Raw genomic sequence first — 26,449 nt, forward strand, 5'->3', positions numbered from 1 at the left:
ATACCACATGCATGACAACTTGAGGAATAGCAAAGAGATCCTTTTTCGATTTCAGAATAGGCTGTTCCTAAATAGCAGCCAACATCCATACTATCAGTAGCGGAAGTGCAAATCTACCAGTTATAAAATGAACATACCTCTTCCAAGCATCCGAATGACCTAGTAAAACGAGACGGGCTGAACGATGCAATTTATTAAAGTTTGCAGTAATTAAAGAACTGCTGATCGGTCATGTGTACCTCTCTAATAGGCATTGTATAAACCGGCATCTGGGGCAAATGACTATCGGCACTTAATTAGAGTGGAAGTTCCTGGTTGGTTTACCCCTCCGATCGTCCTAGAGTTGGGGTTGAAAATATTCGCTGTACCGGACTATTTTCGAAATTCTTCTGTCTACTTCATACCTCGGCTAGTAGTTGCACAAAAGTGTATACATAGAGATCAGTTGATTATGCCAGAAGATAGCATCACTAGAGCCAAAATATGTACTATATGCGGCTATGTGCAGTGTTCCAATAATAATAAGGGTATCTCAGTCAAAAAAAAAAAAAACGACAGCAATGCAACAAATGCAAAAGGGACTGGAGATAAAAATAGGCCAGAGGGTGATGTTCCCGCCAAGAAGGGACATGTGGAATGGGACCACTGGATGCAAATGCAGATCATCACTTGGGGATCATGGTATCATAGGGAAAGCAGTGAGGCAGTATAGTTTTGTGAGCAGCAACCTGTGCTAGGCTCTGTGGGTGAGGTGATAGTGATAAATGTTGAGACTCAAAGGCGGAACCAAGAATTTAGGCATTAGGAAGAGAAGACTTTGAACGCAGAGATGCCCAGCGTTTTCGAGTGCTACCAGGGGGGTTTGGATCTGGGTTGGAGATCGAGGTCTTGCCTAGGAGATCGAAGAGTTGGACTTGCGGCTTTCCTCGAGATGAATCTGGTGGCTCTTCGTCTTCAGGGAGATCCATACGGAACCGACGTACGCTGCCTTCGCGCTCAGACTTGCCTTCCTCGAAGAACGGGGTACGAGAGCCGCGGGTTTGGAAGCAGCGAGGCGCAACGCGGCGCCAGAGCCCGCGGACACCACTGCTTGCCCGGTCGATCTTCTCATACTCACGCCGCCGAGTATCGGGTGAGGTCCATTCCATTACTGTCGCCGGGACGTGGATGGACGAGGCCGAAGGGCTGTGATGGTGATTGCTGCTGGGCAAGGTATTTGATCGATCTCTCGATGTGATAAAGTGCGGCATGTTCGCCGATGTGGGTGAAGTAGACTCTGACTCAAAGCGGAAGCTGGAATATGAAGGTGCAATAGGGGACGAGGGCGCTGAGCTGCCTTTCTCTGTCGATGCACGGCCCTCGCGCTGAGATCTATATGTAGTTGACGCTGTCCGGCGGAGAGAAGATCTTGTCTCGGTTGAAGATCTGTTTGATCCATCGCCTTGGAATAGACGGCATGACTCTCGGTGTAGCGCTAGTAGTGACTCGCGCTTGTCCTGCGTGGAAGTGCGAGGTGATGTGACAGGCACGATAGCAGCGTTGGGCACAGCCCGGCGCGGCGAGTGGAAGGAACTGCGACGGCTGTTGGGCCGCGATCGCACTGTGCTGCGGGAAGCCGAGCGAGGGTGGCTCGAACTAGAGGTCGATGTCTGCGATTCTCGGCGATCTGACAATTTGGGCACATTTCCAGGTGGATCGATTCTCTTGACCTTGGCCATCTCAGATGGGTATATAGGTGAGTCGCATCCCTTGAGCTCTGTGACAACAGGCTCGCACTTAGAAATAGCCAGAGACGGCTGAACCAGACATGTGACGGAGGCCATTTCCCGTCAGCGGGAAACTTCGATCATAGGCAAATATAGGCAGGTGCCCTAATCAGATGTACTTCCAAAGATGATGTATATAAGATTAGGGTTAATGTGTATTAAAACGAGAGGTCGACTCCATCTTGAAGGCAAATGAATAGAAACGAATTTTTTTTTTTTTAGTAAAATGTAACCTGAACAGCAAATCTCTTTCTTTTTATTCCAATACGCTGGGCACACCGCTCCTCATCTATTTTAGCGGAGTGGGGGGGTAGGGGGGTCGTCTAGAGTGTCTGGCCATGATCGTCCTATAAAGGCGCTTGCAGTTTCGAATGCAGGGGTTTTATTGTGAAGTATGGGGTAATAATAGGCCAGGGTAATTTATAGTCAGCTATAGTATGCTAATAATAACGATAATATGTATGAATAAAAGCAAATTATTTACACCCACATGGCTATATAGCATAATATTATTGGAACTGTGGACGATCGTAAATAATAGACACTACGCTAACTACGCTAACCTATGCTAGGCATTGCATCCTGCATGTATCTTTACTGTTGGGAACCCTAGTCTCAACTAGGTCTACAAAATGACACAAAACAAGTATTCGCAAAGAGAAGAAACTTGAATGCATTCAATGATAGTCATCAACTTTCTGATTTATAGAGAATAAATGAACTCGGGGTTCTCCCGATCTGTTAGATCAAGCCACCTGCAAAAGTTAGTACAACTAACTAGAAAGTGCCGACGTAAATTACTCACTCTTGATTCTCTAGTCTCACATACTCTGGTTGAGCAGTGACAAGGGCCTTCTTCGCGTTCTCGCGGCGATACCACATCCACACTCCGACCAGCAGGAATAAACACACACCCCAGCAGACGATAATTGTCACCTCGGCGGAGACATAACGGGGGGCGTCCTCTGGACGGAAGGTTTGTGGGCCTGTCAGTGGTGTTAGCGCTCCATATGTTTTGCCCCTGTCTCCTTTATTTTCTTACCAATAATATTTCCGACACAATATCCAATCAGATACAAAGCCGCCACAGTAGTCTTCTTAGTATATCCCGCAACATTAGAAGAAATCAGTGACAGTAATGCGACAAAAGGTGTTGGACTGGCTTGTGTGAGGTAATAGCCGATTAGACGACCGACGTTGTTTGATAGGGGAAGGGCGACAATGAGAAGCATTCCCACAATTGCAGCGATCAGCCCACCCAAACTGGCAAGGACGCGCTGCCCGGTGATATGTCCGACATAGCCGTTAAGCAACAGCGCAACGATTTCCACTGCGCCGCCCGGGACACCCAGAATTAGACTCTCCTTCTCGTTGTATCCGAAGCTTGTAATCTGGACTGATCAGCATGCTTGCAATCTTAAAGTCTTTATGAACGACCACATACCAATTGGTTGAAGAAATTTGTAATACCCCCATTCGGAATATCAGCAATCAAAGCGTAAAAGAAGAAAGCCCAGGTCATTGGATCCAGCAGTGCCTCTTTGACCTGATACATCTTGAAGTTCTTATTTCCAATACCCTGCTGATTGACCCGTACACGGGCAACGGCCAAGACGCGATCTTCTTCATTCAACCAGCGTGCATTAAGTTGGTTGTCTGGCACGACCCAGAGGAATATCAGTCCCAGGCAGATAGTGAGGAGGCCGGTGACGAGGAAAATAATCTTCCATGGCTCAATGGAGGACCCATGTTTCTCGGTACCGACGGCGATACCGTAGGCGACTACTCCGCCGAAGATCTGGCCCACGCCATTGAAGCTGAACCATATGTTGACGCGGCTGCCTTGTTCTTGTTTTGTGTACCACTGTTTGGGACTGTGTTAGCTCGGCTCAATGTATCTAGTTCGTAGCCTATGATCATTGTCGGAGCAAGAACAGGGGTGGTGTCTATACCTGAGAAGTTAAAAGGGCAAAGCCTGGTGTTACAGCGGCTTCGAATACACCAAGCATAAAGCGGATAGCGATAGCTCCGGGGTAGTTGTTGACAGCAGCAAAACAACTGAGAATCAACCCCCAGATCAAGATGCAGGCTGCAGAGTATTTTCCTAGTGGAAGGCGCTGGAGGAGGCGGTTGGTCGGGTACTCCCAGGCGAGATAACCTATGCAGAAGAGCTATCAGATTTGATGCCCTCGAAAAATCAACATAAGAGGAGGAGAAAAGAGATTAAACATACCAAAGTAGAACAAACTCCCGAGCCACTGATACTGGTCTCCTTCAAGATTCAGATCCTTCTTCAGACCCATAACACTAGCATAGGAGAGAGTGGTTTCTATAACATCGGATCACAGATTAACACTAGTTGGACAAACAGCCAACAGAACAAAGCATAAAACCAAGATCTCTCTTGCTTTGCTCCATTTGGAAACGAAATCGAGGAAAGGTACGCGCATACTATCCAGATAATTCATGCCATAGACAACGCACATGATGGGCATCATATGCCAATCGATAATTTTTAATAGGCGACGATTCGTAGGCTCGTCTAGCTCGATAGTTTCGCCATGAAGACCGCCAAAGACCTTCATGGCCTCATCGGCATCGTGTGCATGCTTCTCGATGGTGGGATCGACATGCTTTATCTTGTCCACGTTGATGCCGGTGTCCACGCCAGAGGAAATACCGATATCCTTTTCGTCTGAGCCCATGGTGTCGGTCCTATACGGCAGAGGGTGGAGTAATCAAGATCAGACAATGTGTCACAGATCGGAATTGAGTCCTCGAGCCAGCGGTAGGGTAACTATAAGTAATACCGAGTTAGTGTATAAGGAGAGATCAAAAGAAAAACCACCGGACGGGCACAGCTAAATAATGTATAAAAGCATAGCGGGAACTCCGCACGTCCGATAGCTATACAGGATGATCTTACTGCGGACTAGTACTAGCTAGGCTATCATACCCCGTACCCTGTACCGCCGAGCAAAAACGGGTAGAGCTACATAGTACATGTTATCTCGAGAGAATCTCCTCAAACCTATTAAGTAGCCCAATGCAGCTCGTCAAATTTATTGTCTATCCACGATAAGGCGTTTTATCTCGGTTTTCCGATGTGTCTTGGATAGCCAAGAAAGGGAGAGGTAGGGGATGCCTCTTAGATAGCTCAAGAGAGGGGAGAGGGAGGGGACGTCTCTTAGATAGCCCAAGAGAGGGAGAGTGAGGGGAATGATCGGCATTGATACTTTGTCTTCTGGACATGTTGATTTATTAATATGCATATTGCAGTTACAAAATAATGAAACACGGATATAACATACTATTTTTGGTGTAGAAGAATATTATATATCGGAATTACGGAAATTATAAGTATCTACCAGGATACTATGTCCTAGGCAATGTAGAATATTACCGACATGCTGATACTTCGGTGGGCTTCCGAGCTGAAGCAAAAGTACCCTATTACTCTTATCTCTGTTGTCCGCGGGGGAATCCGACTTCGGGAGTTTGGAGAAGGCCTTATCAAAGCTACCCCAAACATTCGCAGGGATCGACGGGATGGATTATGCTGTTGACTTGACCTTGCCATTGCATCGTCTGTGCATGCAGGAAATCCCTTACATAGAGAGACTCGACTCAATGTAAGAAAGCAGCAAGCTGCAAAATGGTTATATAGCATGTCATCAAATCTAGAATTTTCATTATGCATCACCTCGCATGTAAGTACAGTATAACGGGGGTTGCACGCTCTATTGCGCGCCCACACGGGCCAGGTACGCCTCCCAGCCCTGCTGTTGGTACTGCTTAGCGGCCTCGACAGGATCCGCAGCGGCATAAATACCACGACCAGAGATAATAAAGTCCGCACCGCGGCCAATAGCCGACTGGGGGGTCTGGTACTGCTGACCGAGCTTATCGCCCTTGGACGAGAGATTGACGCCAGTGGTGAAGACGACAAAGTCCTCGCCCTGTGCGGGCACCTCAGTAGACTCGACCTCACCCAGGGACCGAGTCGAGACAAAGCCTAGCACAAAGCTGGGGTACTTGCGCGCGATGTCGACGGAAGCGGAGGTGTAGGCGCCCGTTGCGAGGGATCCCTTCGATGTCATCTCGGCGAGGATGAGGAGGCCGCGCTCGGAGCCGTAGGGGAAGTCAGTAGCCTGGGCGGTCTGCGCCAAGGCCTCGACGATGCCCTCGCCAGGTAGGACGGAGCAGTTGATAATGTGGGCCCATTCGGAGATGCGGAGGGTGCCGTTGTGGTATTGTTTCTGGACTGTGTTGCCGATGTCGATGAATTTGCGGTCTTCGAAGATGAGGAAGTTGTGCTTTTGGGCTAGGGCGTTCAGGCCATCGATTGTTGCTTGGCTGAAGTCGGAGAGGATATCGATGTGTGTTTTAATCACGGCGATGTAGGGGCCAAGGCCTGTGGATGGGTTAGTGGGCTGTTTGGAGGGGTGGGGTCGGTTGCGTTCACGTACGGTCGGCGAGGTCCAGGAGCTCCTTTGTTGTAGTCACATCGGCGGAAACGGTGACATTGCTCTTCTTCTCTTCGGCGACCTGGAAAAGCTTACGCGCGAGAGGATTGGGGTGCGATTGAGCGCGTGCGCTGTAGGTCAATTGCGACTTAGACGACATGGCGGGGTCAGGTGAAAAGATGGTTATGTATTTGATACGCGTTTTTTGAGATTTCAAGAGGAAATTCAATGAATTGAGTCGAATGACAAATGTCTCCAGAATACAATCTTTGTCCAAAAGCAGAATAATAGAAGTTCGAGTCAAAGTTCGAGTCAAAGAACCTTCGGGGAACTTTTTCTGCCACAGTGGACCCCCATTGGGCGCTGCAGCTGTGGCGCACAATACATTCGCATTATAGAAATACATACTTCTTCAATTTGAAGACATTTAAGAGAATTTCACGCCTCAAGCTTTTAGGTTTAAAGCAGTTCCTTTCCAACACCGAAGACACTCAATCCCCAGAGAGCACCCTGCACCAGCCAGAAGAATGCGCCTACCATGCGGCCCTTGCCCTGCGGCTTGTTGGAGTACACATAGCCGTAAAGGAAAAGAGCGCGGAAGAAAACCCACAGAGCACCCAGACCAGCAGCCAACTCCGGGTACTTCAGACCAGCGACCAGGGTGAAGAGCATTGTCTGCGAGGCATTCTCGAGGAAGTTGGTGTGAGCGCGCTGGGCGCAGTTGAACTGTTCAGCTTTCCGCTATAAATAGTTTAGTATGTGCGATTGGTACATTATACTTATAAGAAGTATTTTTTCCTTTGAATAAGGGGCTTGGCAAGGAGTGATAAAGGGAATTGGACGCACGTTTTCCTTGCATAGCTCCATCGAGGCATAGCTGTGAGGGTAGGGCACCTTGGCCTCCTTGCGGAAGCTACCAGTGATACAACCATGAACGAATCCCAAGACGGGAATGGCGCCGAGGGCGACGCCAATGACAGCACTGGGAATGTTAGTCTTTTCAGGAAAACTTGAAGCTTGAAGGACCTACCCGTAGTTGCTAGGAATAATGAATGCGACCATGACGAGAGAATCCGGGGAAATGATGTGATAGCTTTGTGGTGGCTGATCGTGGTCCTTTTATACCCACTTGGGGATTCGGGGGTCACAGGCTCCGAGCTCCCGTCGGTACATCGATTTGGCCGTCCCGGGGCCTCGTTCCGGGGCCTTTCAAGCTCTATGTGCGGAGTGATATAGTTGGCCTTTTAGATCTCGAAGAATATTCTACGTCTTGCGCTCTTTGTTTCATTTGTGGAATTGACAGTGAAGAATCCGACTTTATGCAAGGGGTGCTTTTTAACATTTCACGAATATTCGAGAGCTATGAGTCTCGGCATATGTCAAGAGAAATTGGATACACAAAATGGCTAAATGTTGAAATGCTCATGCTGTCACGTTCGGTATTATCCTACTTACACTTCCGTACTTAGCCTGCCAAGCGAAGAAGTACAGAAGGGCTCCAAGTGGTTGTCCGACTAGACAAAAGCTGACCCAGAAGATACAGTTTCCAATGACCCTGCCTTCAGGCCCACGCATTTTCTCCAACGGTTCGGTGAGGCTAATCAATGGCAGCTGGAACATCATTCCAAAGAACGCGACACCTGGACTTGATTAGGCTTTGAGTTGTGATCAGAGAGTGAAATACATACCAATGAAATTATGCGTGGGAATGCCAACGAGCATTTCGTGAAGAATCGCGGAGAGCATGAAAACCATTCCACTCGCAGCCAGAGGACTCCATCCACGACCCACCAGCGGCGAGTAGACATGTCTCTTCATGAATAGGTAGACAGGCCGGTTCCAGGATCGCCAATAAGCACCCAGACTGGAGCTGTTCCACCAGTCGGTGTAAAACTCGCGGTCTCCAAACTGCATGACTTCGGCCAAGGCGTTCAAAAGCGCTTGGAACAACGCAAAGAAGCCTGCAAGCCAAATAACCAACGAGATAGTGGACAGCTTCATAACCCGCTCCAATATGGAAGTAATGTCCATTACTGCGATCTTATCAATAGAGTTCCGCAACACAGGTGCGGCATACTGCGCAGACAGAAGCCAAATGAACACTGCCAGGACCACGAACTCCGCAAGGCGCTTTGCAACAAATGACCACCGGATGGATGCTGTGCGTGGATAAACAGGCTGATACACCAGCGTCGGTGCCAGCCAGAAGTACGCCAGATTATTGATGGTAATATTCCTCGGGTAGGGGCACGAGGAGTAGATTTCGGGCAGACCAGGGTCTGCGGAGGGATTGAGTAGAGCGAGACGGAGGTCTCGGTTTGTGAAGGCATAAGAGCAGTTCTTCAACCACACGATAATCGCGTGCAACTCGCATATTGTCCCAATGCCTGGGTGGTGGATGTAGAAATATACCACGAAGCTAGTTACTGTCAGACATAGCGTGGCATTAAGCGTGTGTAGGAAAGCAGTGTACGGCCATGTCGACTGGAAGACCTTCTGGTCGTGCTCTTTTTCTTTTTCTGTCTTCTTTTGACGACCCACTGCATTCTTGGCTGCAGTAGCGGCTGATAGCTCAATGATGTATGCCACGAGCAAATGGCATGGAACCGAGGCAAATAATATAGACCCAAGAACAACGTCTTGCCTGCGGTAGTCGTGGCATTTGATGCAGATTAGCACGCCATACTATATGCTTATTAGTTGACAATTCGAAACAGTAACTGAAGAATTGAATCACCCACTTTCATGAAGTTCTCAATAATTAATCGCAGGTTCATCGCCACTGCCGGAACATTAGCCGTTTCCATATACAAAGGTACAATTCTCCACTAATCCTTACCAAGTACCAACACCATGAGATTTCGAAAACCCAGGAAGTTGGGGAGCACATCAGCCTCTCGACTGAGGCTGGAATGACGAGCTTCTGAGTGATACGCAGCTACATGGCGATATTTACTGCGTCTCTTTTTTGTTGAGGTTGATGGCGGAGAAACCTCGGTTTCATTGATGGCACCGTTTTTTGAATTGAGTTCCTCTCGAGCACTCTCAATAGCTCCAGTGAGAGCCATCTTAATACCTCTGCGACCTCGGCAATGTGAGAAATCGAAGGGTCTAGGCGAGCTTCGATGAAACCGGGGCACCGACGGGCAATGCGAAGATTCGAGTAACAACTAGAGCGCACAATTAGGGTAGATAAACAGAGAATAAGAGAAAGAGAAGCTAAAAAGACAAAAAGACCAGAAACAAGATTGATTTAATACTGAACATTGGCGGGGGAGACATAGCGCAAGCTTGCAGATAAAACCCGCAGGGCCAATCAGCGTCACAGGTGCTCAAGGGACGGATTCTGCGCTCCGAAGAGCTTCGACTCTCTCCGCATCTTTTTGTTCTTTCTTAGCTTTTGATTCAATATTCAAAATCTGAATCAATTATCTTTGATCCTCATGTTCGCGAACAGACAGCCTTGATCCTGTACATCCTTTCAACCGGTCGCGATGGCCTACTACGACGACAATGCAGGTGATGGCCCAGGGAGGTTTGGGAAGAATTTCGACGGTCCAGTCGGACCTCGCAGACCACGTATGTTTGCTCTGAAGTGACTTTGAGATTTGCTTGTCCATAACCTGACTAACATCCGTTACTGCTAGGTCTCGTCACGGACTATGGCTCTTCAATGGTACAATGGATGCGAACACGGCAACCAAGATACAAAGGAGGATATCGATTGGAGACAGAACGACCGAGTCCCAGCTTCGCAGTCGATGTATGTGTTGCTTGAACTGTCCTGGCCTGACAAATAGACTGACTTACGATAGGTTCTTCCCCCGATGGCGCGACCCTATTCTGCGGTCGATACAATCCCCGTGCGACACCTTCACCAGTCAATCGGAAAATCAAAGAAACCCATCGTCGTGGTGCGATGGACCCCCGAGGGAAGACGGCTGTTGACCGGCGGTCATACGGGAGAGTTTATGCTTTGGAATGGAACGGCATTCAATTTCGAGACGGTTATGGATGTGCGTAATTCGAGCTTCCGCGGATTGTCCTCTTGCTAATCTGAGATGTCCCCCTGGTGCAGGCACACTACGATCAAATACAGGCTGGTGTCACTTCCTTGGCATGGGCCCATAGTCAGGACTGGCTGGTCTCTGGTGGACAAAGGGGTGATATCAAATACTGGCGACCTAATTTCAACAACGTCGAGACGATCGATGACGCGCACCACGATGCAGTCCGCGATCTGGCCTGGGCACCCAGTGATACCAAGTTCCTTTCAGCATCCGATGACACAACTCTCAAAATTTTCGACTTTGCAACCCGAACGGCCGACGCAACACTGACCGGACACAACTGGGATGTCAAGTCCTGCGACTGGCACCCGACCAAGGGTCTGATTGTTTCTGGATCGAAGGACCACCAGGTCAAGTTCTGGGATCCGCGCACTGGTCGCTGCTTGACCACCCTCCACAGCCACAAGAACACTGTCACATCGACGCGATTCTCGCGCGTGAACAGCAACCTCCTTGCTACATCGTCACGAGACCAGACTGCGAGGGTATTTGATTTGCGGATGATGCGCGATATTTGCATTCTGCGAGGCCATGACAAGCCGGTTTCTTCTTTGACGTGGCATCCGATTCACAGTAACCTTATCTCGACTGGTGCCGAGGATGGTTCTCTCTATCATTATCTACTTGATGAGCCTCACCTGCCTCCCGGCCAGATCCCTACCGTGGCACCTTACGACAGCCCGGACCCGGCCAATACTCCGCCGCAGGTGATCTATCCGGCACATCGCATACAGTACGCGCACGGTGCTACAATTTGGTCACTAGACTGGCACCCACTGGGTCATATCTTGGCTTCTGGATCTAAGGATAACTTCACTCGATTCTGGTCGCGGACTCGGCCTGGCGAGACTAGCTATATGAAAGACAGATTCCACATCGGCGAAGAGGCTGCAGAAGCCCAGGGAACATGGAATCGCGGGTTTGGCCGGAAACAAATGCGCGAGGACGAGGAGCAAGAAATGCAGGACGAAGCCGATAGCCTGGTCGATCAACGACGACCAGGTGGCCCTGCTCTACCGGGTATTCAAAGTGCGCCGCCGGCCGGCCCTCAGCCCGATGCTCCAGGTTTGTTACCTGGTATTGGCAGTGCTCAGCCTCGGCAGCCAGGAATGGATGGCGCTATGGGTGGGATGAATCCAGACCGTTTGGCTGCACTCATGTCCACCCACCCTACATCGCAGTTGAGTACTCCCACACCTGGAATCCATGGGTTCCCTATGCAGCATGGTATGGCCGGAACACCGCCCATGAATATGGATCTAGCACAATTGCAGAAGCAACTCCAGGGTTTCCCCATGCCACAGAATCTCAACCTCCAAGTTTTGGCGAACAACCCTGGCTTCCCTGGTGGATTTGGTGGCCTGCCTGGTTTGCAAGGCGGTAGTATGCCCGATGGCAATCGGAGACAGTGATGAAAAATGGACGTCTGATTTGAAATGCATGTTGAATCGGCTTGGCATTGGCGCAAAGGACATAGCATGACTACTTTGATGTGGGGCGACGGCGTTATTTGAGACATCGAATCCCATTTGTATCATAAGAAATTTCGGGCATTTCGAAGTATCCTGAATCTTGTTGATGAGACTGTTTGCGTAGGTTGGTTGGATCATGTTCCAATTCGCAGCTGCCGTACACGTAGACAATTGTTGTATTCTGTAAATAGTGTCGTCGAAGGTAGTAGCAGCCGGGATACCATTCAAAGGCCACCTTGCATGGGAAAGCTGGTGACAATGAGAACCATAACATTGACACATCCCCATATCATCGGTAGCCAAGTTGACATCCTGAAATTGCCTGCCTCATACACCGCGCCGAGGCTATTCACCGCGAAAGTGTCAGCTACTTAACCAATCCGGGGATCTCAAGTGTTAAGCAACCAACTTACACAACTCCAACTATACTCCCGGCCAAAAGCCCCTCCAGCCCTGCGATAATACTGTACACCAACGGCACAATCCATATCACGTTCCAGTTACGGAAATGAGTCAATACCGCACATCCAGAAACCGTGAGATGTGTCGCGGCGTAGAATAACAGTGTCCAAAAAAGCGTGAAGCGCCAGATGTCCTTCGTGTAGTATAGATAGTGTGCTTGGTGATGATGCGCCGGCAGGGGATCGTACAAAGACGGAAAGGAAGGTACTTCGTAGTTAATTGGGACGCGGTTGTTAGCCATGGAGAGGTAGCTGCGCCGGTTCAGCTGCAGCGAATATCAATCATCGAAGCATGACACGTGAATAGGGGACAGCCACTTTAACCATACAGTTGTGTATGTGTTCCACGCGTAACAAAAAAGGCAAGTCTGGAGACTCTCGGAGATGACGATGCTTGTTTGCACTGTTTGGCTACATCTCATTGGTCAGTTTTGGGTGGACGCCCGTATCTGGCTCTGGACCCCCGGACCTCGGCTTCTCCGCGGTTGATCATCTTACTCCTTGTGCGATGTAGAGCCTCTTGTCTGGGAGCATCCCTATCACCTCCAGTCTTGAAATGGCCACAGAACGATCTCTAGCAACGCTGCTGCGGTCACTGCAGGCGACTTCCAGCTTCCAAGATGCCGCTGCGTAAGTGCCACACTCCCAATCCGATTGCGGATCAATGTTAGACTAACAACAGGCCAATTCAGCCTTCTTCCCACGGCTACTAGTTTCCTGTCAATGCTGGGGAATCCTCTGAATCTGACACTTCTTTCGTCACAACTCCTTACTGCGCCTTCGCTCTGGAGCCACCCCGTCGACCTTCAATCATGTCGCAAGATCCTTAGCGTCTTCAACACTGCCGCCATCGCTGTCTTGCAGAATGATACTACTGACGAACCTAGGATACCATACGGGCGGAATAGGAAGATAGAGTATGAGGCGTGGGTTAAGGCGGTCGCTGAGGGCGCCGACGATAAGTCCCCGCGATGGAGGCATACGCTTCTGCTGGGCGGTATCTTGATGGGATTCGAGGGACAAAACCGACGGGGCTTACCCCGGCATATTCGGGTGAAACTTGAGTCCGCGCTTGCGAGAGCGGCACAATTAGCACTGGAGGAGGTTGGCACCGAGGCCGGGGTTGATGGACAGTGCATCACCATGGTCTTGAACTACACTTTTGAGCTTCTATCAGATCTCGAGCGAAGCAAGCTGGATTATGATCGATTGCTTCCGGCAATGATCCAATCGGCATACTTGTCTTCGGAGGGCCTCGAAGGTGGCTACTTTTTGGGATCTATTGATCAGGATGTTGTTGAGGCCCCTGGGAAGCAGTTTCGCTGGTCGGCCAACTCCCCCACGTTTGGCATTGTCTCGGCGGTAGCTGCTCGTCCGCTTGTGTCCACCTTGGGGCCTTTGTCTCGTCTTATTGCGCATTCTATTGATAATGTTCGGGATCCGAGAATTGTAGCGCAGACTGTTGATTATGTCGCGGGCTTTGTTCGGACGCTCATGGTTCAATGGCGGCAGAATAAATTGTCTGAGATTGATGTTGCGGAAGAAGGAGAGTTCCTAGACGCTGAATCTCGGGAAACTACCCTTCCTGCCCTCTGGAAGATGTTGCGAAATTGCTTATATTCGGTGGTTATCACCCTTCGGGCTGTGCTGGGGAGAACTATCAATGACCCAGCTCTTGCCGCGAGCAGTAGTAAGTTACAGACCAGTCGTGATATTTCCTTTATACTAACTATGCTGTCTCCAGGTGCCCCGTACCTATCGATGCAATGCCTCCATATACTTCGCAACATGTATTTCATCTCGTCTCGGCTTGGCCAGAATGCATCATCGCAACAGACGTTCGTGCTGCTGGCAGCTATAGACATCCTTTCACAATACCCCGTTCTTGCCGAGAACTTCCTGCGAAGCATTAAGCCAAGCGATATTGGACAAATTCCCGCTCACCCAGTTGAACGATGTCTGGATCTTTTCTTCTTGAATGTGGCAGAGCATTTCCCTCTCGTCCTGTCCTCAGAAACGAACGAGGAACTATTATTGTCCGCTGCTTTCCCATATCTTGCAACCGGTGCGAACAGCCTTCTGCTGGAGATATTTGAAGCTGCTCACAGCCTGGTGCTTGTTGTCTTCGCTATCCCTCACAACTCGGAATTAGCTGCTAAACACCTGCCTTTCTATATCGAAAATCTTTTTGCCGTGAGTTCCATCTCTCTATTACATGAAAGTAGATTCTAATCGTCTACAGGTTTTTCCCGATAACCTTTCTGCGCGCCAATTCCGTCTCGCTTTCAAGACTGTCATCCAAATTACAGCACCTCCTTCTCCTCTAGCAAATAGCCAGCCCCTTCTCCCCTCTATCTTGCTGGAAGTTGTTCACGACCGTGCTTTGAAAGCTTCCTCTACACCACTCCCTCCGCAGGGTCCAAATCCAGACATGAGCCAGAGTCCACCTGTCTCCGAACAGGCTGTCCTGACCCTTGCTCTTATCGATTCCCTTTCATTCCTCCTAGTCGATGATCTGAAAGAATGGCTCCCCTTATCAGCCCAATTGATCAACGCAATTTCCGACCGCAACATGCGGCATGCTTGTATCGAGCGTTTCTGGGAAGCCCTGGCCGGTGGCGAGATGGATGTTGATCGATCCCACTGCTGTGTTACATGGTGGAGCACCGAAGGTGGACGTGAACTAGTTCTTTTCGGTGCCGAGACCGCCCCAGGCGAGTCAGATGAGAGTGGACCTTACATGAGTGGTGCGGTTGGAGGAGTCGCGCCTGAAAGTAAGCTATAATGATGACAATGTAAATAGCCTACAAGATTGAAGCTACCACGCCTACGGGTGTGCTCATGCCTTATACCATATACCATATACCAGACTTCAAATCAATCCAGCATAGCTCCATAAATCTCACAACAGGTGGTTGCTTTTGTATGTACTCAATTTCATAGTTGTTTTACCACATAGTTCGCAACTAAATTCCGGGGATACCCACCCGGGTAGCTTTTCTGTACTGAACATACTCGTCGCCAAAGAAGGAGATCAAGTAAGCTTCTTCGCCTGTCTCCGCATAAACCAGTTAGCAAGATATTCAGCATACAAAAACGGAAAGATAACTTACGCTTGATCCGGCTCGAGAAGAACCGCCACAATACTAGGGCATATCCAACAAAGCAAACCATATTCCCCAGGATCAGCTGTGTTCCCAAGCCCCACCAGAAGAACCCAAAGTAGCTCGGATGCCGCAGATAACCATAAAGACCAGTATGAACCAAAACATGACCCTCCTGATGCTGACTCTGCACATGATGGTTGAAGTTACTGGCAGCCTGTGCCATAGCAGTTGTCCGAACAACCTGTCCGATCAACAAAAGCACAAAGCCTACGACAACAAGCAGCGAGACCGAGCTTCCGAAAAAGGGTTCTGTCACAGTGAAAATCCGTCCAGCAGCAGTCTGTCCGGGCCAGAAAACATTCGATACAAGGCACTCCACAATGGCAGACCCGTGCGCAATATTATATGCCCATCCGTTCGATGACAGCAGGAACGCGGAGACAGTCGCATACCACGTGTTGTACCGCGCCGTCACGTAGAATTCCAGGAAGTGGAACAGGCTCAGCGAGGCGACGAAGAAGGGTACGCGCCAGAGTGGAGTTGGGTACACGGTGCTTAGGAGCAACGATATGCTTGCTGATAGCCCGAGGCTGGTTCCGAGGAGCATTGCGCGCAGCGAGATCCCCGCCAATGACATCTTGCCGTCCGGGTAGATCGAGGTATAGGGGTCGGGCATGTCGGTTGAGTCGTCAGATGAGAAGTATGATGCATCACTGCTGGCGCGGTTGTGGATTGCAGTCCTGGGGGTATGCGTGAAGTTCGGGGCTTTGTTTGGCTCTGCGCCGGAGGTTGTTGCGTTGGAGAGCATTGTCAAATAAATCGGGGGGCGGCTTGTAGAGGAAAGAGACTTGGGGTGTTTATTTGGTCAGGGTTCAAGCATTTCGAGAGAATAGACGAAATTTAAATAGTGGGCGTTGGTGGGTAGGTGTCGGTTTTCATTGTCTGGGAACAATCTGAAGAGAGTTGTATTGTTTTGCATCGGTGGACCTTTTCCCCGACATGACATCCGGGGCCCACATGGCCTTGCCTTGGCTTTAGGGTGCTCGGATCTCTATACGTTTATGAAATATTAGTTTATACACTTGGCTATTTGTCCTCTTTTCAATTATTGTATAAGATAGCTATGACTGTCACAACCATGTCGCGGCCTACTGAGAAGGAGAAGATGCTTCGCGGGGAACTCTACCGGGCGTTCACGCCAGACTTGATCGCTGCTCGTACGCGCTGCAAGTGGGCTTGTAATCGGTTCAATAAGTCGGACGAGGTACCTCGTCGGCGTCTCGTTGAAATGTGGAGAGAGTGAGTAATGCAGTCATCAATCTGGAAATATACTATCTATACTAAAACATCACACAGTATCACCGAAGACCAGACCCCTCTGCCACCGAAACTGGATGACCCCGCAGCCGACGATGCTCTTTTCGAGCAGGAACCCTGGGTCGAAGCTCCTATCAAGATGGACTACGGGTTCAATGTCAAGCTTGGAGCAGGTGTCTTCGTCAACTTCAACTGTGTCTTCGTCGACACGTGTCCTATCACAGTCGGGGCTCGCACTTTGTTCGGTCCTAATGTCAGCTTATTCTCTGGGACTCATCCGCTTGATCCTGCCCTGCGAAATGGCACTGAAGGCCCTGAGACTGGTAAGCCCATTGTTATTGGGGAGGACTGCTGGCTCGGCGGGAATGTGATTGTACTTCCTGGCGTCACTATTGGCAGAGGTGTGACTATTGGAGCTGGAAGTGTGGTCACTAAGGTCATTATATGCACATTTCCATGACCTGTTTGTACGACGTGCTGACTTTAGTTTTAGGATGTGCCCGCCTTTCATGTAGCTGCTGGCAACCCAGCTAAAATCATTCGTCGCATTGAAACGACAATGAAAGAGTGATTGCCCCTATGTCATTCATAGAATGATAGATATTAGAGAGATATAGAGCTTTCTAGTGAATTACATCTATGAGATATTGAAGTGATCAATGAAGTTGCGTCTATGTTACATGGATGTCATGCACGTCTGGTTCAGACAACGATATAGACAATGATAGATATTAAAACTACTTGTAACAATGACAAATTGAACGGAGTTTCTTAGACAATAGACAAATAAACGCCAAGAGTCCAGACTCGACGCATAAGGCCGCATAAGGGGCTGTGCATTTTTGGCGCTTTATATGTAGCTTTATATACGACGTAGCTGGAGTAATGTAGATAGGCAGTCACATTTGCTACAAACCTCACAGTAACTTTACACCTTTTTTTTTCTTCTTTCTTTCTACGTAATCAATAAATAATGTGCAATGTAGTTATGCAATAGATTCCTATAAGCTTGGTTGTACCTTTGTTAAGGAATGTCATTATCTGTTGGCTCGCCCTCTCTCCACAGAACAACGTCACTGGTCCGGCGCGTCCCCAAAAAAAGCTGTCGACCGCTTTATCTTTTCTGAAGACCTTTACTTCTCTTCTGCTCAATCCTTTTATTAAACTCACAACCCTCTTTTTCTCCAACCGTCATTCTTGTATTACCTTCATTTCACGCGTCGTTTCAACTTCCCTGGATCTCCTACGTGCGGAAAATGACATGGCTGTACCCCCGCCAGATAGCTCTTACACCCCACCTCACACTCCCTTGATCGAAGAATCTCCATTCATCAGCTCCATGGAGGATCTTGATCCTCAGGCGACCCGGAAACGTCCGCGTCTCGACAGTGGAAGTCGCGTGAGCCCGACCTTGTCGTTGGGTGGAACCTCGCGCACTGCTTCCATCGCACCTGCCTCAGACATGGATGAGGCCTCGGATTCTGGAAATCCAGCTAACAAAGTCACCATTAACACAAAATCTTCCATATCTCCCATGGCTCCCGACCTCCCTCCCTCCGACCCTGAGCTCTCCGGTAGCGATCTGGAGCTCCTACCAGATACCGATCCAGCTCCCATTCCTATTTCACTTTCCTCCTCACCCTCCTCACCCCGAAGTCCTGAAATCGAAGTTGCTGAACCCGAAGACATCAATCAAGACCCGAAAACCTCCAACTGGAAGCCACTGGGCCAAGTGGTACGGGATCAGGATGAACCCGAAGTGATAGAGATCCGAGACGTGCCTCCTCTTTCCGACTCATTCCCCAAAGTACACACAGAGATGACAGCGCGAGAGAACTTCAAGGCGCTTGGTGATATGCTTGAACATGGTAATAAGGGACTCCACACAACGACTAGCCTTGGCCAGATACTAATTCAGCGAGCAGGACACCCACGGGAAAGCACGGCGCTTACTACAATAAAACAATGGCTTCATACTTGTGCGTCTGATCTTGATCGGCTCACAATCGAGGAATTTGCGTCAGATCTAGACTTCTGGGAATATTTGCCCACCGTCCTAGATCGTCTTTTGCGCAGACAACAAGAGGTCCAATTGGATGGTATTGAAGATCTCTCAAGCTTCTTCGAGCAGTATCTTCTCGACTATGCTCGCATTGTCCTTCATCTTGTCCACTTGGACAGCGCACTTCTCAGTGGCGTCGAAGAAAATGACAAAGATATCGAAATACCTCCCAGCACCTCTCGACGATACCTTCATAGCTTCCCTTGGATGTTCCATGGTGGGCAAATTCCCTTCTTCCGGGTCTTAGAAAAACAATCCCGCACTGGAGCTCTCAATCTTTCTGCTCGACTTAAAGCCCAGGTCTTAGCAGCTCCGTTTGATGCACCCGGCGCACTCGTCCAATACACTTCGCATCTGCTTTCATTGATTCCAAAGTGTCCACAAATCATCACGATGCTCTCATTTCCTTTGGTTAACATGCTCGCATTTCTTGAATGCGACACGGAGAGGAGCCAAAATGGTGGCTCTGATTCTCCCGTTGACCTGCCTATCGATTCGACTAGCCTTCAGCCTTTTTATGAAACGGTCCGAGGAATTGACAAAACCTACCAGTCTTTTGTTGCAAAGAAATCGCAACTGGCTACTAGTGAATTGAGCGACAACCTGCTGAGCCCAATCTTCCGCAGCTACCGTTTCCTTTGCCTCGGTTACTCGGAATTTTTGCTCCAACTTGCCCAGGAATTGTCGATTAAAGTACCCGAGGACGCAGATGCAGAGCAAGCCGCTTTGTGTGTCATTTGGACATGGAAATTCGATTTCTTGAAAAAGCAAATCATGGAAGGTCGAATGGAGCTTCGAGTCCACGGCGTGGAAATGATGCAATCAGATCTGGTCAGCATTTGGGGTCAAAATGTATCCCAGAACCGCGACAGGATCGAGATGCCGTTTCTGAAATACTTGGTTGAATATCTTCGGGAAAACAAGATCCTCGAGTATCTTGTGGGCATTGACTCACACCCACAGTTGATCAGTCGCAGCAGTAACATCTTTGGATTTCTCATTGTGACGGGGAAATATACCGACCATGACACGGATGTTATCTGGAAAACCGTCACCGAGAGCCAAGATGATCGCACTGTCAGTGAGGTCATGTCCATGCTCGCACGAACCTTTGCCATGCATCCGTCCAGATCTAAAGCATTGCTCTATGTGTGCTCAAAATTGCTTGAGTTTCCCTTGGATCGCTTTGACAGTCGCATAATCGATTTTTGTGAGCAGCTGGTGCCTCGAATGCGCGATCGGGATCATCGAAACATGTCCGATGAGGAGCATATCGATTCTATTCCACTGAAGCTCTGCATCCGCCTAATCCGTGAGAGCTCGGGGGCGAAGGACCTACCTCTGGAACAAAAGGAACTTATGCAGGGATTTGGAACCGAGCAGCTGGGACAGTTCATCAAGGCTGGACTCAACGAAACCGACATGGCAGAGACATATGAGCGCTGCATTCAAGACATTGGAGAGATGAATGAATGCACTGCGGGTAGTATCCAAGTGTTGAACGCACTAGTACCCCGTGATGACGCACGAGAGCTTTGGAAACTTGCGACCGATTTCGACTTGACGCGCTTGGTGATAATCGAACTTCACCATCTCGTTAGTCAAGATCACGCTAAGCTCAAGGACCCGTCTTTCAAGCACGGCTTTTCCTCGCGGGTGGAAATCCTGCGGCGTCTTATTGATCTAGCACCAGAAACTATCACGCCTGATCTCGGGAACACACTCTGGAAGGAGATTTTCATGTGCAAGAATCTGGCTGCCGAAGAGCGCCAAACAATTTGGAAAATGATGGTTGATCTTACCAACCGTACCACCAAAGAGAACCCATTCCTTGAACTCTGCATTCATGAGTATTTACCAGATGTGCTTCCGAAGGATTACTCGTGCGAGGTATTGTGGTTCGCTCAACAGTCGGTCCACTACGAGATTCGAATCAAGTCACCTCCCATTGTCGGGGAAAATGAAGTCATAGCTATTCCTGGCATGGATCGAATCTGGAACTTGATACTGAGGGCACCTCCACAATCGATCGAGGCCGAGGCCATTAAGTTCGCCATCGATAGCTATCTGGACCACGGTATTGTTCGTAGGTCCCCCCGGTCGGCCATCGACGCTACCCATATTGCTCTTGTCAATCGCTGCGTGGACCAACTGAAGTCTGCCGCTGTCGCGTTGAAACCATCTTGCAATGGAACAACCGATAACGATGTTTCTATGGACATGGACAATTCCAATCGCGATATTGGAACCGATGAACTCATGTTCAGCCGGTCTCTACATTTCCTTCGTCAATTACTCCATGGATTGCGAACTCGGCCGCAGTACAACTCCCCTCGTGGCTCTCCGCCTACCCTCTCGGAACGTCCTCTGAAAGGCGAGCCGATTGAATTTCGTTATCAATGTTTTAATGGCGCTTCCATGTCCAAAATCTGCTCAAAGCGCATTGGTGGTCTCTCCACGGCTGCTGAGCTTGTGGAAATGCTCGTCCAGCTGAGTCGATTCTCTAAGTTTACTGCTATCCTTGGTGGACAGAAGGTTGAGTTGCTGCAAGATCCCGAGGCGCTTGTGAAAAACTTGAAGCTCTCTTCGGGTTTGCTCATTCTTCGAAAGGCCCCTGATGCCCATGAAATCGCTTGGGCTGGGAGACGACAGTCTCTGACAGCAGTGGACAACGAAGTGCTGAAGCACTTCGACGAGCTATATGATCTGCTTGATCTCAAGGATGAATTGGCTCGACAGGTAAGATCCCGTTGGCTCTTCTCTTTTAGCTGCATGCTGACACTGACACTTTGCAGATCATTGACTTCCTGGTTGTTTTCCCACCTCAAGTGCGGGCTCTCGAACTTGTTCGATCGAACAGCAATACTGAGAAAGACATGTTCCCGTTGGAAAGACCGTTCAAGGCCTTGTACTCCTTGAATACACTCTCAATGTGTCTCCATGAGGAGGCTGCAGAGGTGAGTCCGTCGCTTTTGTTAAGAATGATATTCGTGCTAAAGATCGTTACAGATGTCTCCAGACCAAGATTTTGTGTCTCATAGCAACCAGGTTTTAGTTGCGTTCCTGACGTCAGATGAACTGTTCAGCTCCCTCTCCGGCAATTCGATAACTACTGTGCTCGCTACGAGAGCCATTGAATGTCTTCTGCTGGCTATATCTGGTATGTTGAATCCTAAGCATTGTTTGGTAAATGGGCTTCAACTGATTTTGACCTAGTCCACCGCCCGACTGATGATGAGTCCGTTCTTATTACCGACCCAATGTCTTTGGTCCGACGCGTTCTTGACCTGCTTGAAATTGGCCGCACCAGTCCTGCAGATCCACCGGCCGGTACATGCGCCCAAAGTTTGATTTGCAATTCCTTTGCGGTTCTAGTCGAGGGGTCATTGCGTGACCTTAATGTCTGGAATGCTGTTAAACAGCATGCGCAGTTTGATAGCCTGATCCAATCTCTACTCCTGGAAGAAAATCGCAAGCCAATCCGGACTGATATCTTGGAACGCTTGAAGATAATTTGCGGCCCGCTGAAACCGTTTAAGCTGTCAATGGAAAAGCCTGATACGGAATCTTCAACTGCGGAAAACCCCAACCGGATTGACATGCTTGCCACTCTTTGGTCTTCATTTTTACAAGTGATACCCAGGACTGTTGACCATGTTCCCCAGTCGGAGGAGTTCTTCAACGCTGCTCTGTGGATGTTCCGTGCAGTCGCACAAAAATCACCTGGGGACTTGATCTTCAACAAGTATCTTCAACAATGGAGTGCAGTTATGCTCTCTCACCAAACAGAAGAGGTATCTCCATCCCAAAAAACCAACAAATACTGTTTACTAACGACTCATAGATTGTTGGGCGTGAACAGGCAGATAATTTGATCATCGGGTTTTCTGCTTTGTTAGAATGGTGTCTGGAATTGGCCAACGCGGCAGGTGTCACTCTGGACAGTTCGTATGTCACACGTCTCCTGATCAAGTTTTCAGGCATGTCTAACTCGAGTTTAGGAACGTCGCCGAGCAAATATTCACTCAGTACCTGTTCCCTGATTTCTCTCCAGACACGGTGGAGCATGCAGTCCCTCGGGTTCCGGTCATGCACAGCTACACTCGCTCAAGCCTTTACAACGTCGTCAACTTGTTGTGCAAACAGAGCGATGGGACTTACTGTGAAATTTTGGAGCTCCTCAACACAAATGTTCCACGAGGTTCGCACTGATCTTTGCCCATTGTATTTTATCTTCACACCAAGCTAACCGCAACTCTAGACTCCCCTTATCTGGAATATGGCTATAACAGACAGCTAATGCTCCGATCCCCGGAAGGTTATGCGGGCCTCAAGAATCTCTCGAACACGTGTTACCTCAACTCCCTCATGACGCAACTTTTCATGAATATCGAGTTCCGAGCGTTTATCCTGAATCTCCCCATCGCTGATCGTATCTCCCAAAAGCTACTCTATGAAACCCAGCGACTGTTTACATGGATGCAGGAGACTTGGAGCAAGAGCATTGAACCCTCAGACTTTGTGAAAAGCATTCTCACATACGACAACGAGGAGATTGATGTGACCGTCCAGATGGACGTTGATGAGTTCTATAATCTTCTCTTTGACCGCTGGGAGGCCCAGGTCCTCGATACCGAAAAGAAGAAGAAGTTCCGGTCTTTCTATGGAGGGCAGCTTGTTCAGCAAATCAAGTCAATGGAATGCGATCATATCTCAGAAAGACTTGAGCCATTCTCTGCAATTCAGTGCGAGATCAAGGGGAAGGCGACTCTTGAAGACAGTTTGCGAGCATACGTAGCAGGCGAGGTGATGCAGGGAGGTGAGTTAATACTGCGTTGCTAACGGCGTTCAAATTCTAACAAGCTTTCAGATAACAAATACTCTTGTACCTCGTGTGGACGGCATGTCGATGCTGTTAAGCGGTGAGTGACAATGAGATAGTAACATAGACGTGTTTTCTGACTCCTATCTAGTGCTTGCCTGAAAGATGTTCCTGACAATCTGATCTTCCATCTGAAGCGCTTTGACTTCGACATGGTGCACATGCTGAGAAGCAAGATTAATGACGAGTTCCAATTCCCTCATCACATCGACATGACTCCCTACACGGTTGAACATCTATCTGATCCGGAGCAGACCATTGTACCGGATGTCTTTGAACTGGTTGGGGTTCTTGTGCACACTGGAACAGCCGAATCGGGTCACTACTACTCATATACCCTTGAACGCCCGTCGTCTGGCGGCGAAGCAAACTGGGTCGAGTTCAACGACTCCGATGTAGGCAAATTTGACCCTAGCACAATTGCAGGACAATGTTTTGGTGGCCCGAGTGAGACCATGCAGTACACGAATGGAGCCCCCAAGAACAAAGTGTGGAATGCATACATGCTGTTCTACCAACGCGTGTCCACGATCGAGAAGTGCAAAGAAGTCTTCAAGCAAACGAAGCCCGGCATCCCTATACACCTTCCGGTGTCAATTTCAACCCAGAATTACATTGCCATGGACAACGAAATGCTCATTCGGATTTACTGTCTTCTAGACCCACAATATGCATACTTCGTGGGCAGATTGCTTCAGCGGTGGCCTGACATGGCAACGGAAAACCCCAGCAAGACTATGGTGGAGTCATTGGCCATCAATGTTGGAATGGACACCATTGAGCAGTTGGTTTCGCGTACCAAGTATTTCCAAGGACATCAGGAGATTTACAACGAACTCGTCGACATGATCAATAAAAGCCCCAATGCGGCTCAATCGATGCTTGAGTGGGTTATCAACCGACAAACCTCAATGTACAATCTTGTGATCAAGACGCAGAACCCAGAAATCCGAACCAAGGGCATTTTGCTGATTAATAATGCCCTAAAACATCTCCACTTGATGTCGACAAGCGAGGACCTCAATGAAGAGGAACGGATCTCATGGCGCGACCGATTCGATGAAGCCATTCAGCAAATTGTGCCAATGTTGACAGCTCTCTGGACCGAAGTTCAGTCCGCTTTCCGTGTCTGGGATGACTACTTTGGCTTCTTATTGAAGCTTTGCAACTATGGTCCGGAGCTCATTCAGGTCTTACTCGACCAAGGTCATTTTGCTGTCTGTATGGAGATTCTCTGGATCGACGAAGAAGATAGGAAGAAATTGCGGATCCGGTATCCCAATTACGTACGCCTCCTGAACAAAGGACGCCGCTTTAACCACATGATTTTGCTGTCATTGTGCTTGGTCTTTTTCAGGCACATTGACCTTTCGCTCCGCCCAACTCCCATTGGCGTACAACGGCGTGTTTTGAATGGGAAGTTCTCGGCCAGCATCAGAGAAATGGAACTCATCAAGCCCGTCGAAGCTGATGGGTCCTTGTCTATCTTGCTGAAGCTTCTAAAGCATGAGACTCTTGCCAGGAGCCAGACTACCCGTGCGATCCTTGGAGTTCTGTTAGACGGAGAGCCTGAAGCAGGTTTGCTGGATTCGATTCAATTGACACTGGAGAATGGCGTCAGGCTCGAACCCGCCATCCAGTGCACACCATTCCTGGAGGCAGCCACAACTTTCTGCCAGCGTTGTCCGGACAAGGGGCGAGTCATTGACATGATCGACTTCATTGCCAAGGGGGTCGAAAGCATTGATAACAGCGGCGGCCAGGAGCATATTGACTTCTTCATACGTCTTTGCCGCGGTAATAACCAGCGGCTGAACATGGACTCTGTGGAATTCACCGAGATTGTTCTTGACAGTATCTCGGTCTGGGCCCCGACCTTGCTCATTGACAAGGACGAGACTGTCCGTCGCAGTATGCAAAATATCCTTGACGAGATGGTCTTCAACGATAAGATCGTGGAGTCCAACACAGAGGACTTCGAACAGAATGGCGAATGGCAGACCACTATCACACCGGAGCGACGCCATAGCATTTGCCGCCGGCTGCCGAACGCCTGCATCGAGCGGCTCAAGTCGGCATTCCTAACCGATCAGATTAACCACATTGACGCCAGACTACTCGAGAATATTACTCCGGTGATCAACTATTGTCTTGCTACTTTCTATGACGACTCTGAGGCCGACCAGCAAGAGGTTCAACAGGTCACTGGTATGTTTGAGTGTATACACTTACTGTTCCTACACCCCCACTAACACAAGTCTCTCAGAAATCCTCTCTCTACTTAAATCGATGTCGCTAGAAGAAGTTCCCGATGATCCGCCTTCCGGTATGCTCCAATATCTATCCCTCCTGAATGGCCCTGGAACATCATCTAACCCGATCCCCCTAGAATCGGACGTGGCGTCAGTCGAGGAATGGGATGCAAACTCTGCGATCGCAAGTGATTCCGAAATGGGAGTCGCTGGATCTCCTTAGACAATGACCTTTCCTGCTGCAAAGTGCTTTTTGTTGTGTTTATTTTCCATGCGTTTTTTGCGATGTCAATGGATTCAGCGAGCACAATGTGTGCCTGTGATTAAAGGCAAATTCTCATACCTCACGGATTTTACGAATTGTTGCTGTTGTTTTTTTTTTCCCCTTACGATGCTTGTGGTTACTGGCGTTTTCTTTTGCTCATGGTGAGCCGGAGTAGGATTTATTTCTATGAAGGGTGGCTTTGGACGGACAAGTCATCTACATGCATTTCGCAAGCCTATTTCGGGACATTGAAATGAAAGAGTTTCTGGTCTCGAGACCTTACTCTTTGAGTGAATTGAATTCAACAAAAGTTCGTAGAGCATTATTGT

The 26,449-nt window shown here is 49.0% G+C and overlaps 10 protein-coding genes across 10 annotated transcripts; 4 read left to right on the plus strand and 6 right to left on the minus strand.

The window, feature by feature from the left end:
- Positions 1 to 794: 794 nt before the first annotated feature.
- Positions 795 to 1,823, minus strand: N7447_006849 (uncharacterized protein; the record flags this gene model as incomplete). The annotated part of the gene is made up of 1 exon (XM_057231111.1): positions 795 to 1,823. The coding sequence occupies one exon, from the start codon at positions 1,821 to 1,823 to the stop codon at positions 795 to 797; it is 1,029 nt and encodes a 342-aa protein (XP_057086201.1).
- A 646-nt stretch (positions 1,824 to 2,469) lies between these two features.
- N7447_006850 (allantoate permease family MFS transporter) lies at positions 2,470 to 4,471 on the minus strand (the record flags this gene model as incomplete). Its single annotated transcript, XM_057231112.1, has 7 exons — positions 2,470 to 2,521; positions 2,572 to 2,752; positions 2,809 to 3,157; positions 3,211 to 3,630; positions 3,719 to 3,924; positions 4,000 to 4,095; positions 4,219 to 4,471. 7 exons carry the CDS (start codon positions 4,469 to 4,471, stop codon positions 2,470 to 2,472), a joined length of 1,557 nt encoding a protein of 518 aa, XP_057086202.1.
- A 1,035-nt stretch (positions 4,472 to 5,506) lies between these two features.
- Positions 5,507 to 6,392, minus strand: pyrG (orotidine-5'-phosphate decarboxylase pyrG; the record flags this gene model as incomplete). The annotated part of the gene is made up of 2 exons (XM_057231113.1): positions 5,507 to 6,180; positions 6,236 to 6,392. The coding sequence occupies 2 exons, from the start codon at positions 6,390 to 6,392 to the stop codon at positions 5,507 to 5,509; spliced, it is 831 nt and encodes a 276-aa protein (XP_057086203.1).
- A 299-nt stretch (positions 6,393 to 6,691) lies between these two features.
- On the minus strand, positions 6,692 to 7,294 carry N7447_006852 (MAPEG family protein; the record flags this gene model as incomplete). Its single annotated transcript, XM_057231114.1, has 3 exons — positions 6,692 to 6,973; positions 7,079 to 7,214; positions 7,263 to 7,294. The coding sequence occupies 3 exons, from the start codon at positions 7,292 to 7,294 to the stop codon at positions 6,692 to 6,694; spliced, it is 450 nt and encodes a 149-aa protein (XP_057086204.1).
- Positions 7,295 to 7,654: 360 nt separating this feature from the next.
- On the minus strand, positions 7,655 to 9,300 carry N7447_006853 (putative diacylglycerol O-acyltransferase (DgaT); the record flags this gene model as incomplete). The annotated part of the gene is made up of 4 exons (XM_057231115.1): positions 7,655 to 7,872; positions 7,921 to 8,917; positions 8,974 to 9,014; positions 9,072 to 9,300. The coding sequence occupies 4 exons, from the start codon at positions 9,298 to 9,300 to the stop codon at positions 7,655 to 7,657; spliced, it is 1,485 nt and encodes a 494-aa protein (XP_057086205.1).
- Positions 9,301 to 9,726: 426 nt separating this feature from the next.
- On the plus strand, positions 9,727 to 11,714 carry N7447_006854 (WD40 repeat domain-containing protein; the record flags this gene model as incomplete). The annotated part of the gene is made up of 4 exons (XM_057231116.1): positions 9,727 to 9,811; positions 9,880 to 9,995; positions 10,048 to 10,248; positions 10,311 to 11,714. The coding sequence occupies 4 exons, from the start codon at positions 9,727 to 9,729 to the stop codon at positions 11,712 to 11,714; spliced, it is 1,806 nt and encodes a 601-aa protein (XP_057086206.1).
- Positions 11,715 to 12,791: 1,077 nt separating this feature from the next.
- On the plus strand, positions 12,792 to 15,020 carry pex8 (putative peroxisomal membrane protein Pex17; the record flags this gene model as incomplete). Its single annotated transcript, XM_057231117.1, has 4 exons — positions 12,792 to 12,865; positions 12,928 to 13,925; positions 13,980 to 14,428; positions 14,478 to 15,020. The coding sequence occupies 4 exons, from the start codon at positions 12,792 to 12,794 to the stop codon at positions 15,018 to 15,020; spliced, it is 2,064 nt and encodes a 687-aa protein (XP_057086207.1).
- Positions 15,021 to 15,201: 181 nt separating this feature from the next.
- Positions 15,202 to 16,150, minus strand: N7447_006856 (protein-S-isoprenylcysteine carboxyl O-methyltransferase; the record flags this gene model as incomplete). Its single annotated transcript, XM_057231118.1, has 2 exons — positions 15,202 to 15,287; positions 15,349 to 16,150. 2 exons carry the CDS (start codon positions 16,148 to 16,150, stop codon positions 15,202 to 15,204), a joined length of 888 nt encoding a protein of 295 aa, XP_057086208.1.
- Positions 16,151 to 16,480: 330 nt separating this feature from the next.
- N7447_006857 (sugar O-acetyltransferase) lies at positions 16,481 to 17,230 on the plus strand (the record flags this gene model as incomplete). Its single annotated transcript, XM_057231119.1, has 3 exons — positions 16,481 to 16,641; positions 16,699 to 17,095; positions 17,153 to 17,230. The coding sequence occupies 3 exons, from the start codon at positions 16,481 to 16,483 to the stop codon at positions 17,228 to 17,230; spliced, it is 636 nt and encodes a 211-aa protein (XP_057086209.1).
- A 690-nt stretch (positions 17,231 to 17,920) lies between these two features.
- On the plus strand, positions 17,921 to 26,078 carry N7447_006858 (uncharacterized protein; the record flags this gene model as incomplete). The annotated part of the gene is made up of 10 exons (XM_057231120.1): positions 17,921 to 21,460; positions 21,517 to 21,678; positions 21,731 to 21,881; positions 21,938 to 22,515; positions 22,566 to 22,669; positions 22,723 to 22,922; positions 22,983 to 23,540; positions 23,592 to 23,643; positions 23,695 to 25,811; positions 25,870 to 26,078. 10 exons carry the CDS (start codon positions 17,921 to 17,923, stop codon positions 26,076 to 26,078), a joined length of 7,671 nt encoding a protein of 2,556 aa, XP_057086210.1.
- Positions 26,079 to 26,449: the final 371 nt, after the last annotated feature.

Source organism: Penicillium robsamsonii (assembly GCF_028829455.1).
Source record: "Penicillium robsamsonii strain IBT 29466 chromosome Unknown utg000003l_segment0_segment0, whole genome shotgun sequence".
NCBI lineage: Eukaryota > Fungi > Ascomycota > Eurotiomycetes > Eurotiales > Aspergillaceae > Penicillium > Penicillium robsamsonii.